General features: G+C 40.0%; 1 protein-coding gene, 1 long non-coding RNA gene and 1 pseudogene across 2 annotated transcripts; 2 read left to right on the top strand and 1 right to left on the bottom strand.

The window, feature by feature from the left end:
* Positions 1-1,525: 1,525 nt before the first annotated feature.
* LOC136283434 (uncharacterized) lies at positions 1,526-3,128 on the bottom strand. Its single transcript, XR_010718789.1, has 2 exons — positions 2,820-3,128; positions 1,526-1,778 (listed from the first exon to the last, which is right to left on the bottom strand). It is a non-coding gene; the product is annotated as an uncharacterized lncRNA (long non-coding RNA).
* Positions 3,129-8,086: 4,958 nt separating this feature from the next.
* Positions 8,087-10,197, top strand: LOC131793923 (uncharacterized; annotated as a pseudogene).
* A 434-nt stretch (positions 10,198-10,631) lies between these two features.
* Positions 10,632-13,336, top strand: LOC136283484 (S-antigen protein-like). Its single transcript, XM_066172436.1, has 4 exons — positions 10,632-10,754; positions 12,057-12,272; positions 12,484-12,906; positions 12,950-13,336. The coding sequence occupies exons 1-4, from the start codon at positions 10,632-10,634 to the stop codon at positions 13,334-13,336; spliced, it is 1,149 nt and encodes a 382-aa protein (XP_066028533.1).
* Positions 13,337-14,872: the final 1,536 nt, after the last annotated feature.

The following is a 14,872-nucleotide window of genomic DNA, read 5'->3' as shown; positions in this document are numbered from 1 at the left end:
TTCCCAAATTTCAGTTATTTTAAATTAATCGCGTTTAAAAGGTTCGGTTTGACAAATATCACACGACCAAAAATTAACAGTATTTTCCAAAGTAAAGCTTGCGCCCTCTTGTACTCTTTCGTAATGACCCCACGGAATAATAATTGATCATTAGACAACAGAGATTAAATACAAGAATACTTCTGAACAAATCTATACTCAAGACAGAAACAGTATGAACTTGTTTTCTCCAGTCGAACGAAAGAAAAAAAACCTTTCGAGCGGCAGTTCAAACACTGTCTTCACTAAACATTTTGCCTGTGGCACGTGGCCGTCTGTAGACATCATGTGAGGTAAAATACTTTGATACATTTGTCACAAGTAAGTCACACCAACCTAGAATTAAGAGCTTGTTCGATGTAATCGTCTTAGTCAAACTTGAAGTGGTTTTCATCATCAGGGCAAATGTCAAACTCTCCTCGTCACTCGTAAATCAGAGTAAAATTTTTAGCTGTTTGCCAGCCGCTTGCCTTGAAAAAATATATATCTAAAACTTCCTCTGGGAAATTGATTTTTCTTCTTCTCTTCCCTAACCATGCTTTAAAATTACGTTATGGAATAAGTGTGTCGTTAAATTTGCATGGATAAAAATCAACATTGCGAGAAGTATTGCTTGTATTGACCCTGGGAAGTGGAGAGTTCAAAAAATTATTGTGTGATGTGTGAAAGGAAGTTATTTTCAGAATGCAAAAGATTGTTCGAGTCTTGTCTCGTGATTGTCTGGGCGATCGATGAAGATGATGTTATTTTTGAAGGATGCAAGTGGCCTGTCGAAGAGTACAAAAGAATTGGATAGTATACTTTTATCGTGTCATTGCTATCTCAAGTTATCGGTGATCATTTGAAGTACTCGCCTTTCTGTAAGCGTTTTTTAGAGCTTCAACTGTACTGCTAGTGCAGTGTACCTCCAATTTTGGCAAAAATGTAAAGTTTACAGAGGTTTATGTTTTGTTTCAAAAGTTTTTTTTTGACATGAATCACAACCGGCAGGGCCGATTACCAAAATAAAAAAGGTCAATGTCGAGTAAAGAAAAGTAAGACAATGCTAATGCTAGAGATATGGTAGCTCCATCTGGTTAGAAATGGAGGAATAATTATGGATTTTATCAGAGTAAGATAAAGTCTTTTCAATCATTAGTCTCGGAAATATCATCAGATATGATCGATTATGTGGGGAAATTGTGAAAGAAAACAAGTACTACTTTGGGCTTCCAGTTGTAAGATGAATAGTTAAATCAATTATTACCCAGTGAAAATCACTATCATTTATCATTTCAACTGCACAAAAAAATCATATACACTCTTTGCAACCTTATTCTCCAACCTATTAAATTACAAGAGTTGTGTGACAATTTGATGGTCTGAAAAGACTCTTACACATGCTAAACAACAAAGAACCAGCTCTGCCTGGAAGCTCAAACACTGTCATGTTATGGAACAGGACAATATTTCACCTGATCACTCCTCATATTGTTTTCCCATGAAATTTGGACAAAACTTTCAAAAAACTTTATTGGTAATTTTATAGTTGCAAAAAAAGGTATAGACACAAGTTGCATATAGCATAAGCTAGTTGAGGCAAGTTGTGTGGAGAGAACAAAAGATTGATAATTTATACCAGTAGTAAGCTTCTGGTACTAATGACATTCTCTTGAATGCCAGCTTGCCACAGCAAATGTCACACCTATCCTTTCTGTCAATAGTACTGACCATATGTAGTGAGGTCACTTCACATCTCCCTAAACAGCAGAGAACACAATAGTTAATTCCAATCATCAGTCTCAATTAAGAAATAAAAATTGAAGGATCAAGACTTATCTGGCAAAGAGAAATACAAGTCAAACTGGTTTGAAGACATTTTAACCCGAAATTCGTTTTCAAATATGACAGAAATACTGTAGTTCACATTCTAAAGAAAGAGAGTTCCAGCCCCTTGAGTAATTATTCATTTATTGTATCGCTCACCTCATGTTTTAAGAACCAGAGAAAGTTAGATAATTTTAATCTGCGAGTTTTATAGTACACTTCGACTCAAAATTCATTTCGTATGGCAGAAGTATTCTACTGAAATAAACAAGACAGAATGAAGCTGACGCCATCCGTTTCGAATAACACATGAACATGAAGAAAACGGCACCAGTTTAAACTCATGAGACAAAGCCCACGGATTTTTTTGAGGTAAATGAACTGGTTAGACCGAAGGCTAAATAAATAAACAATGAACTGACAGTGGTGAGAGATTTGGGGGCCATGTGATAAAACAAGTTCTACCGAAGTTTATCCTCTAGTTAGCCCTTCAAGCCCAAAAGGGCAATCAGAAAAATTCTCACCAAAACACAGCAAAAAAATTAGATAAAACCGCAGATGATCGAGGCAAGACTATAAACGTTGTTAAGACGCATACCTACGTACCAAGTACAACAGACTTGGAGAGCAAAATGGCCAAAGACAGTTGTGAGCCATGACTTTGAAAATCCACCTCAACCTCCCAAAAACGAATTCGCCGAAGGTTATAGAAAGAGCAACTCAATCCTGAAGCTGGAACATTTTTTTAAGCCTTGTGTCCAATGGGACAACAAAGAGAAAGAAGATAAGATGTTATTTGAAGTGATTTGAAGCTTGGGGGCCACCTCGAACTTAACGTAATTTTATTTCAAAGTTGAAGTAAAATAAGATCAAATTGTAAACTACCTTCTATTATCGTAACGAATATCTCACGATCGCCTCCACACATCACTTCGTGATTTATAGAAGTAAGACATCAACATCTTAAGACTAACCTTCAAGGTTTGTAGTCTCATGTGCACATCTTGATCGTCAGCAAATCAAATCTCAAACTTCAAGTTTTCGACTTTTTTTCGCGTTTTGTTCGCACTTTGATCATTAAAATATCCTCATCCGAAGAGCCAGCAAACTCCACAAGTATCCACAGAGTTAGAAATGGTAGTAAACTTGTCATACTCTTCCATCCCTCTCCAAAAAATATCACAGAAAGGTGTCGATCGCTCAGTTGAAAACCCGCAAAAGCGCGCTGAAAATATCAAAATGGCGCCGAACGCGCCGAACAAATTTTCTTGGCGCATGCGCAACAAAATGCCCCTCTGCTCTGATAAACCAAAAAAATGATTTTCTCGTTGCCATGGTAACCACGCAATAAGCTAGAGTGGGAATTTTGAAAGCGCTTAAAAGAGTAAAAATGATGAAAATAAGTAGAAATTATTTTTCCATAGTAAACTTAAATACCCAAAGCCACAAATTCTAAGGAAAACAAAAAATAGGTCCGCAATGCGTACTTGTGTGACTTACGAAATTGGTTGCTTTTTAGTATCTGGTGTCTCATTGGGTTTCCATTAGAAGAGCTGATATCTGATTACCATTAGATAGTTTTCAATATTGATCCTGTTCATCAATAACACAAGATAACTAGCATACAAAAGTCCTGAAATGTTCATTCTGAAGATGAGAGTTATTGGCCAAACTTTGTTAAGGAGGTCTCATTTTGACAACAAAGGTTGCACTTGTAACCTAAGAATTTTAGGAACTGAAAAAGCATTAGCATAATCTCCCATAGTGGCCTGATAGATTCAGTTATGATTATGTTTACGTAACGAAGTGGAACTGAATTCTGAAGTTTGTAGGTTGATTGTCTTTTCCAAGGCAAGTGATATGAAATGAACTCTAAGGAAGCATTTCATAAGAATATTTTTGACATTTCGAGGCAGAGCGATGACATGATGTCAGAATTTTGATTTGCTTTAATTTAGTTTTCGCGCTAAGACTACTGAATTTGCATTCAATGCTTATTCCGAAAAGGACCGAGAACTAATTTATTTCCCTGTAAGAACATAAACAAATATAGCCGACGATTCGAAGATCAGCGTTGCTCGTGTTTAACTATTTCAGTCATAGTTTTCAACATGGCGTCTCGTCACTTACTCAACATGGAAAATAAGGGATATTCTGGCGCGTTGGGAACTTTTTTGATGGGAGGAAATGGCAATTTTACAGGATATTTGGACGCTTCGAACTGTGTAGCAGTCAATTCGATCGAGAGCAGTTGACTTTATTGATGCATTTTTCTGTAATGGGCGAGTGTTTGGGATGGAGAACGACGGATTTTGAAGAACTGTATGGCGACCTAGGTCAATAATCAATGACAAAAGAACTGGCTCGGGAAGGAAGTGGTTTTTATTTATCGAGTCCCTGTGAGGTTTGATGAATAGCAGAATCAGTACTGAATATGTCTCGATCGAGAGCAGACGGGACCATGAGCTCCTGATTGTTATATTTTAGAAATTTTACAAATTTCCATACAGTTTCTTATATTATTTGGACGCCATTATGGACGAAATGCGCAAGCGCGGCCGCCATCTTGTCCAATATTTTTGCCGATGATTTAGGTTTTGTGGGACTGTATTTTCAATAAAGAACACAGAAAAATTTAGTTGAGGTAGGCAGACATGAGGTTGCAAATGGAAGAATCTAGGGAAAAAAGAAAAGTGCATTAAAAGATCAGAACAAAAGCTATATTTTAATGAATCATATGTTGAGTTAAGTACTCTGAAGTAACATTACATTATTGTTGTTAATAATTTTTAACCCAATAAGATTTACAATTTGACCTGGAGGTTTTATTTAACACTAGAGTGTCACCATAATAGATTTCAGGAACAGTAATCAGAGACATAACTTAAACACAGCAGAGTTCAACATACAGGCAAGTGCATGATGGTATCATATGATTTAAACCACCAGAAGCTTTCAAGTTTTCTTATTATTGAAATTGTAATTCCATGCCAGTGAGTCTACCAAATTCAAGTTATGTGGAGAAATGAATAGGTAAACTTGACATCATAATGCAAATGGTCAACTTCACATCATCATGCAAAGTGCCAATCTACCGTACAAAAAGGTCCAAAACAAACACGGAAAGCAACTGAACTTCATGTATCACTTTGTGCTAGAGCACACAAGAGGACTTGTGAGACCTGCTTCACTCTCATTTGCCAGAACAAGATTGAACTTCTGGTACCAATCAAAATTCAGAATGATTGTGACAGTTTGGAACTGATCTGTTAAGACTGTGCTTTTAAGGGGTCTACAGATGTGATTAGAACCCTGGGTCTCCGAGGATACATGATGTTTATCTAATCCACATCAAGTAGCTCTAACTTTTAACTATAAACATAACAAATGTCAGTTCCATTAAACTGTCTTCATAAAAACTCAAGTCTAAGCTAAGTTAATTAAAGTGTACTTTGATACTCTAAATAAGCACAAGTAAATTTTTCACAAACAACAGATGTTGAGCTCATAGGGTGTGGGCAGTTTAAAGTATTTGAAAAATTTAAGTGCTTATCATATGAGATATCAAGTTATTAATTATTCATAATGTATACATGAAAGATACATATTCACAGGAAATCAACAAACTGATGGCAGATAACTTTGACAGTATTGACTAAATGAAGTGTGTGCCATCAAAATTTGTCCTTCAGCTGAATTCTTACTCAGGAATGCAATTTTGTTAGTGTTTATCAATATAAATAAAAGTATCCAAGCTTCTGTTTATTTTCGTCAGCTTCTGCATGTATCAATCGGAACAACGTACTTTGTGTAAATCTGATTGGTTTCTAATGTGATCTATTGTTGCTGAGCCTAGTTTATATTATTTTGTACACGAGTTATTACTTTTTAACTAATGGTAAATGAAAAAGGCACCTAGCTATTTTCAACCGATCAAAAAAGTGTAATTTTTCATGTATATCAGTATTGTGGTGAATTCACCAAACCAAACAAGTAACTGAAAAGGAGTTGTAGTCTACCAAATAAAGGCCTAATAAACATGTATTGCTACCAAGTATAAATACCGATGCTTATCTGAACCATTATGAAGAGAATCTAAATTTAATAATCAATCTATGTCACTGCATGTGGCTTGCTAAAAGCATAAATAAATAGGTGGAGTGATGTCTTTGAGGGGAAGTTGGAGACCATTATCAGGATTCGTTTTTCGTATTGTTAACTCAGTTGGTCACAAAATTCTACATTTTTCTGGGAAAAGTCAAGGAATTTCAGAAACTTAGGGCTGTGAGAGCCTTGCCAGCCTACTTTTGTCTTTGGCTGTCTTGCACGATTCACAGCGAGGCTCATCATGGGTCTTCTTGCAGCTCAGCCGGTGTGCTAGGTCACCTCGGCAGTAGGGGATGTTGGGTTTCCAAAGCAGGGGGTTTTGCGGAGACCTTGCGTTGGCTGTGCTCCTGGGTATGATATTTGGCGAATCCATACAGATGTATACGGAAATTTAAATGTGTAAATGAGTGAGCAAACATGTAGCAAGAAATCATCTTGTAACTGTACCGTGCAAGCTGTTTAATTACGATGGTTCAGCCTTCAGTCTTCTTCAGGAGGAACTTACAGTAAAACTTGATCAACTGAAAACGCTTAAAAAAATCTTTGTATCAAGTTTGCAGAAGCGTACCGATTCACACTCAGTCCTAAAAAAAAACTGGGAACTAAACGTGATGCAATAATAGATGAATTACCAATAAAGGATTACATAACTTAATTTTACTGATCACGAAAGCGAAAAACAGCAAAGGATAAGTCTCCTAGTCTCTGGAAAACTTTACTCTTAAAAAATGTATTTTTATTTATCTTGTCAGCCTATCGAGCTTCTTGTGTGGCAGTTTAACCCTTAAAAGTGTTAAGCGCCTCATTATATTGTTTTGTGGGTGTTGCATATTATGTGTTGTGTGTTGCGTCAAGCGCCTTTCCGGACTTTTTCTTAGAACCATGATCACAGGCAGAAAAAATCTAACATTAACATTGTTGTTCTCACCGAAACCTTACTGGACAATAATGTCTCCGGAAAAAAATTCGAGAAAGGAAAATTCAGGCGATTTGCCGCGAGTTAAGTGGGCAGAGTGTGACGGGTTTGATTCGAAAGCGGTATAAACGCACTCACATCCTCTCAAGATACCGATGAGAAAGAGAATCTGCTTGATGAAGCTAGAATGATGTGCCTTACAGGGGATTACAAGAGGACCTGATGAAAAATGTTGGAAGAAAATGGGTTGCGCCTAGAAGCGTTACCCCTGTGGTTGTGAGATGCGTGACAAGTAGAGGAGAGCTTGCCATATTTGTACAGTCATTCTACAAGAGGAGTTAAAGAAGGAAGACTGGCGAATGTAGACCAGCGGCTTCGACCAATATTGAATTGCTTGGACGGCCTCATTTCTGAAGGGAATGATTCCACAAAGGAATGGGTGAAAAGGCATTGTAGGAAAGCTCGTCATTTAACGTTACTTTCGCGGTAGATAGAATCAAGCGAACTTTCCAGTTCTTCACGGCCACGGAGCTGATGACGGCGACAATGGAACCAAGTTATGCGCCAGCTGGTTTTTCGTAAAACTGCGCTTACGCTTAACGAAAAAGAAAAGCTCCCCGACGTTCCCGCAAGAGTGATAGGGCTCGTGCCTCACAACAGCAGAAGGTCACTGCGAAAAGCTGTAGATAAAGCAAATCTAACAGGAGGCGAAACAGACACTGATTTGAATGAAGCTTAAAACAATGGCTACAGACAAATTGAAACAGCAAAGCGAAGACCCCATGACAAAAACAGCAAAAATTGAGGGAACAAAGTTGAGCTACCTACCCGATTCGTGTTCGAGGCAAAAACAAAGGCAAATCAGATCAATAGGTTTCAAAAAATAGATCAGATAAACAGAGACAATCATCGCAGGGTGCAGTTGTTGAATCAAATGAAATTTCCAAGAAACGCGGTAGCGGTGATCAGCAAAGCCAGTGGTGGGAAGGCACTATTCGGAATTTATCACTCTGAATATGAAAGTACCGCAAACCGCCTGCCAGACCGTCTTCTTCTCCACCAAAGGACGTGTCATTACCCAGGTCTAGCATAAACCACGGTTACGAATTGTGATGAAGTTCTCCGCCCTAAGGACGGCAGCTGCAAATTACATCGCAGACTGGTGAGATTCCGTAAATACAAATATTGGTCACGCGTATAGCTGTTTTCCGAAGGGCTTACTCTTTGGCGAGGTACAAGGAGCTTTTGGTTCTGGGCGGCCAGAAACGATCCCATGGTTCTGTCAGAGAATGGTCAACCATGCGTCTGTCCTTCATTACATACGGATGCCAACAAAATCCTTTCAGTTAGAGCATAACCAAATACAACTTTCTGAATCAGCAAAGGAAATGGCAAGATCCATTGCTCAAGAAACTGACAAGCTCCGACGGCAAGAAATGGCTCGCATATTCTTGCAACGTTATGGAAGTCATTTTCCAGCCGGTACTCAGACCCTTGGTGGCGTGTTTTTCAGTATCGCCGATGCCGAGAGCAAAAAAGCAAAAAGAAATTCGAGCTAATTAGGGCAGCTGCAGGTATCTTAAAGAGAAAATCTCTCTTGCATTTCGCGGAGACTTCGGTATTGGAGTAAGTACTGCTGGTGAGCAATCTGGGTCTAAAGGTAGTAATGTGGGAGAGCACAATGAAAGATGTGGTGAATTCATTACCTTCTCTGTCAGATCCATTGGACCGACAACAACAGACCATGATACTTTCCTCACACTTTTGTCTGACAACTCAACCTGGGCTTTGATTGACCGTGGCCTGTCAAGGGTACATACCAGTATGGGAACTGTTAAAAAAATCTTGGCACTGAGTACGAAACAGCAGCTGACGTCCTGGAAAAAATTTGGCCAGTGTGACGAAGAGAAAAAGAAAAATCGAAAGATCGCAAAAGATGAGTTGTTGCTATATGAAGGAAGACTTTCTCGCAACGGTAAGAAGGCCAAACTTTAGTATTAGAGGCAAAAACAGAACAGGTCTCTAATCATAGAGCAGATATAGTGTTCCCTACTCTTCCTAAGTCAGAGACTCTATTTTTTTCGCTTTGTTTGTAAGTTGTAGTGCTTTCAGATTTTATTTACCCGAGATTAAATCTCAGTGACCGAAGACGGTAGGAAGTTTGGAGTTACTGCCGCTTGCCAAATCTGGAACTTCTCAAGCCCGGAACTCAAGACTTCCGGATCAGTAGAATCTTCTAAGTCTAATTATAGAAATATCCGCCAAGTTCGTCCTTCAAGTTAAAAACTGTTACCTCGGACTTGAAAATACTTCCCCCTTCTGCTTTTATTTGAAGAGTTCTGAAAGGATTTGAGTTAGCAGTTACTGTGCTATCCATGAATAAATGAGCTTGTCTATGAAATAATTTACAATCAAATATTTATCCAGTATTTCAACATTGTAACTGCAATATTTGTGACGATGTAGCCTTTTTGGATCATAAATTATGTACTTGTTTTTCCTTTTACTTTCTGTTTGCAGGCGATACAGCTTGTTAGAGCAACACCCAAGTTAAAGGAAAACACTCCAGTTTGTACTCGACAGTTTGAGGACATAGGAGATGCCTCTGAAGAAGCGATAGAATTCATTATGGGAGACCCGCAGAACAACATCTGCATGGTTTATGGCAATCCTTCAGGCCTCGTCCAACGTTATTCCACCTTACGTTGCTTTAAAGTTCCTGACAATGTGCCGCCGTACACCTTCGTCTCCCCTTATGATCCTGGTAGTAGTTTCGTAGCTCCATTTTCTGGACCTCTTTACACCTACGTGTGAATTTAAGTTAGGCAGCGCTCAAATAACCTTACAAAGTGAAAGCGTTCTCTTTAGTAAAACGTTCTTCAAATACTGAGGGGATGATCCCGCTTCAAATCTAAAATGAATTAAGCGACTTTTAGTAAGACGTTCCTCGAACGGAGAAATACGCATTCTTTAAGCGTTATTGTATAAACATTTACGCGTACGAGCTTTTAAGATTACCAGCATGGCAATGTTAAACTACAAAATCTAGTACAACCAGCTTGGATCTTGCCCTAAACCACATAGCCAGTCAAAACGTACAAAACTAGCTCAAGAGGTTAAGACAACTCACGTAAGATTTTTATCACTTAAGTTAAACGTGACGCTCTGATGTGTGAATTGTTGTTGGAAAGTAATAACTGTGTTCAGTTCCCTTTTTTTCTGCACCAAAGGCCTGAAAAGTGCATGTAAGCTTCTTCCTTTAGTGATTACCCTACAAAGGTGTAGAATTAGTTTATAATTTTAAGGCTCAAAAATAAATCCAGACTTGTCCACGGAAACATTTTACACCCATAATTCAGTATCTTTAGTCTCGATGCTCTTCTCTGTCGTTTCCTTTGGTACTGACAAGGAGAATTCTTTTAACAATCGGAGCCTCTTAGTTTGGCGATCATTTCCTTATTCTCACGATCATTTTGAATGATTGAGGTTAGACGCTGGTCACTCTTACAGTTTAATGGGTCAACTTCTCCTCTTTTCCTTTCGTCCTAGCCTTTGACCAGCTTGACGGTATTATACTTAACTGATATACTGTGGAATTATAACATGATTTTAAGGATTAAGGAAGATTTCCAAGGGACAAACCAGACGGGGAATAGTTTCATTTCTTTTTTTCATGTGTAAATTTTTCCTTTTTTCTCTTAGTTGTAGAAATGGTCCTCCTCTCGTGAGGTTTTGGGGGAGAACACAGTTACAGATAAGAACAATGCATCGTGTTGAAATTACTCAAACTTTGCCAGTTGTTGAACGTATTACAATTCCGCCCAGAGACATGAATAATATTTCTGAGGCGGTAGTATTTCTCAGGAGTGAGTACAATATGAGTGCAGTTAGTATTTTGTCTCAAATTAATGTCCTTTATTTTATTTTTTTTCTTTGTGAGGAGAACCTAACTTTATAGGCCTCAATGGTTTTTTCATCAGGTTTCATCGCCATTTCGTTTCGGACGCCTTTGTTATTCTTACGGCTTAAAATACTAATAGAGGTTGTTAAAATCACCGGAAAACAATCGTTATTGCAGTTGAACATGTACCGACGGCCCCTTTCTCCAGTAAAGGCCAGCAATTTGAGTCCCAAGTGCCTGAATTATCTCTTTACACCGACCACGTAATCGACGGTGTAAAAGAAACGTCTGACAAAACCGTCGAGGAGGCTATCTTGGACAGTTTACTACAACTACAGTAAAAAGTCTATGATACTGAAAAAAAAATATACAGACTCACTGCACCCAAGAGATTATAAAAGTTTATAACCTCTTGCTGCACCTTGTTAGTTTTGTTTTGTTCACGTTCCTCCTCTTAGCACTCGGTGGAAGATAAATATTTTAACCTTTGAAAAATTGTGTTGTATCATCTTACACCCAAACCTCTCTTAACGGCCACTTTTCTTTGTACTTTTCTCTGTCTCTGTCTGTGGCAGTTGGGGGGAATTCTGACTGTATCACACTGGCTTTAAGCAGGATGCGATAATTACACCATTATCCCCCTCCCTCCAGGCCCCCTCCAGTCAAAAACTCATCATTCGGTGACAGACATAGTCCTGGAAAAGGAAGGATTGTTTTATATTAATTGTTAAGAACAGAGAGGAGCAAAGGCGAGTAATAAAGTATGTGAACCAAAAGCATCCATTCATCCATTTTCAATTAGTTTATTATCAGAACATTGTCCCTTGTAATGTCGGTGTTAGGATTAAGCTCACTTTAATCTTTGCCTGTGTTTTTTGCTTCTTGATAGGTTTAGATTTTTTCTTTCAGGAGAGCTATTGTCAATTAGACTTGCATTTTGAGCTTCTTTTCTTTCTTGCGTTAGGTTGTATTTTGCATATTGTATATTTTGCAATGGCAAACAATGTTTCGATTAAACGACTGCGAATATATGAAAGTCATATATTTGAAATGCGGATAAAGACGCAAATAAGAAAGAGATCTTCGCAGTAATGAACGTTACTTGAGCAGGGCTTGTTAACTCAGTTGGTAGAGCGCTGCACTGGTATTGCGGGTAGTCTCTCATATACCGGGTTCTGAAATAACTAATAATCGCAGGTAGTCTCTCATATACCGGGTTCTGAAATAACTAATAATTAATTAATAGATGTAGCAGAAGGGTATAGTGAGTGGGACCAGTGAATACAGAGGACCGGAGGAACAGTGGGAACAGAGGAATTGTGGGAACAGAGGACCAGTGGAACAGAGGGCACAGAGGACCAGAGGAACAGTGGGAACAGAGGACCAGTGGATACAGAGGACCAGAGGAATAGTGGGAACAGAGGACCGGTGGGCACAAAGGACCAGTGGGTGAGAGGTCCAGTTGGTACAGAGGACCAGTGGAAAGAGAACACCAGAGGAACAGTGAGAACAAAGGACTAGTGTTACAGAGGACCAGAGGAACAGTGGTCCCAGAGGACCAGAGAACAGTGGGCCCAGAGGACCAGAGGAAACAGTGGGAATAGAGGACCAGAGGACCAGAGGACCAGTGGGTACAGAGGACCAGAGGAACAGTGGGAACAGAGGACCAGAGGACCAGTGGGTACAAAGGACCAGAGGAACATTCGGTACAGAGGACCAGAGGACCAGTGGGTACAAAGGACCAGAGGACCAGTGGGTACAAAGGACCAGAGGACCAGTGGGTACAGAAGACCAGAGGAACACTGAGAACAGAGGACCAGTGGGAACAGAGGACCAGAGGAACAGTGGGAACAAAGGACCAGAGGAACAGTGGGAACTGAGGACCAGTGGGTACAGAGGACCAGACAACAAGTGGGTACAGAGGACCAGAGGAACAGTGGGAACAGAGGACCAGAGGAACAGTGGGAACAAAGGACCAGAGGAACGGTGGGAACTGAGGACCAGTGGGTACAGAGGACCAGAGGGTACAGAGAATCAGAGGAACAGTGGGAACAGAGGACCAATGAGTACAGAGGACCAGACGACCAGTGGGTACAGAGGACCAGAGGAACACTGGGAACAAAAGACCAGAGGACCAGTGGGTACAGTGGACCAGACAACAAGTGGGTACTGAGGACCAGAGGAACAGTGGGAACAGAGGACCAGAGGAACAGTGGGAACAAAGGACCAGAGGAACAGTGGGAACAGAGGACCAGAGGAAGGGTAGGAACAGAGGACCAGTAGGAACAGAGGACCAGAGAAACAGTGGGAACAGAGGACCAGAGGACCAGTGGGTACAGAGGACCAGAGGAACAGGAGAACAGTGGAACAGAGGACCAGAGGACCAGAGGACCAGAGGACCAGAGGACCAGAGGAACAGTGGGAACGGAGGACCAGTGGGTACAGAGGACCAGAGGGTACAGAGGATCAGAGGAACAGTGGGAACAGAGGACCAGCGGAACAGTAGTAACAGAAGACCAGTGGTAACAGAGGCTCAGAGGAACAGTGGGAACAGAGGACCAGAGTAACAGTTGCAACAGAGGACCAGAGGAATAGTGGGCACAGAGGACCAGTGGGTACAGAGGACCAGTGGGTACAAAGGACCGGAGGAACAGTGGGATCAGAGGACCAGTGGGTACAGAGGACCAGAGAAAAAGTGGGAACAGAGGACATGAAGTCACCAGGTGGGACAGTGCCAGAAGACACCCAAAATTGTTAAAATCCTATGGCTACATTTAAAGTTTCTCATATAAGGTAGCGAATCATTTTCCAACTCTGAACCTTGTGTTTCTGTACTGTCAGAATATTTTTTTTTTTTTTCCTTTCAGTCACAAGTACAAAAGGCTGAGTGTAGGTGTAGGGCAAAATTTTTTCCCTTTGCAAAATGTGGAAAATATTAAGCTCCTCTAGTTACCGCATCACATTCCCCTAAAGCTTAAGTGTTGAAGTTTTTTCAGACTTGTTGTAAAATATGTTTTATTATATAATCAATAAGGATGCTACAAACTGCCACCTTTGTCTCAGTCAAAGCATCTTAGCCATACCTTTTCCACTTAACAAGAAATTTATTTGACCACAAACAAAACTATTCATCATTACTAACCAAATAATATAATAATCATAAACTTTCTCTTTTTTACAACAAAATCCTTAACCAGAACTTAAACCATACTTTTCTCCATGAATATTTCAAATTCACACACTTTAGAATCGTTACATTGTCCTTTATCTATATCAGCTGGTAACTTCTTATAGAACGACCACTTTATGACACTCATCTCTATTGTTTGAATGTGCCATTGCAATCTGTAGCCAGGATTTCTCTGAGAGAATTCAAAGCTACGACAGGAGCCTATAAGTTCTCAGTAGAAATTTTTGTCTAAGGTAGCAGAGGGTAATAAATGTTCCCTCTCACAGTAGTATACCTAGTAGGTATTCCATAACCTTATGATTTGACCCTTTCACTCCTCGTGGGAGTAATATGAATGCTCACAACACCAAAGCATTCAAAATTCACACAAATTATCAACTAAGGGATTGAGTTTGATCGGCCACCAAATTCTCAGATCCTAAACTACATGTAAAGAATGGCAAAGCAGTTTTACAATAGACAAAAGCTTTGTGTTCTGTCACTTAAGCCAAATCAATATTATCATCCTCTGGATCAATATGGTGTTCCTGGCAGAGTCGAGCCTTCTGTGTGTGCTTGTCTGGGAATTTGTTAAAAAGTTCCTCTGTACCCTCTGTTCCTCTGGTCCTCTGTACCCACTGGTCCTCTGTGCCCACTATTCCTCTGGTCTCACTGTTCCTCTGGTCCTCTGTACCCACTGTTCCTCTGGTCCTTTGTACCCACTAGTCCTCTGTACCCACTGTTCCACTGGTTCTCTGTACCCACTGTTCCACTGGTTCTCTGTGCCCACTGTTCCTCTAGTCCTTTGTTCCCACTGTTCCACTGGTCCTCTGTGCCCACTGTTCCTCTAGTCCTCTGTACCCACTGTTCCACTGGTCCTCTGTACCCACTGTTCCACTGTTCCTCTGGTCCTCTCTACCCACTGCTCCACTGG

The sequence above is a fragment of the Pocillopora verrucosa genome, chromosome 9, assembly GCF_036669915.1.
Source record: "Pocillopora verrucosa isolate sample1 chromosome 9, ASM3666991v2, whole genome shotgun sequence".
Taxonomy (NCBI): Eukaryota; Metazoa; Cnidaria; class Anthozoa; order Scleractinia; family Pocilloporidae; genus Pocillopora; species Pocillopora verrucosa.
This window is presented reverse-complemented; position numbering and strand designations above follow the sequence as displayed.

Coding starts and splice junctions, on each gene's coding strand:
- LOC136283484 (XM_066172436.1), top strand. CDS start 10,632: ATGCATCGTGTTGAAATTACTCAAACTTTGCCAGTTGTTGAACGTATT. Junction 12,273..12,483: donor AAGAGAACACCAGAGGAACA/GTGAGAACAAAG, acceptor TTCGGTACAGAG/GACCAGAGGACCAGTGGGTA. Junction 12,907..12,949: donor AACAAAAGACCAGAGGACCA/GTGGGTACAGTG, acceptor ACTGAGGACCAG/AGGAACAGTGGGAACAGAGG.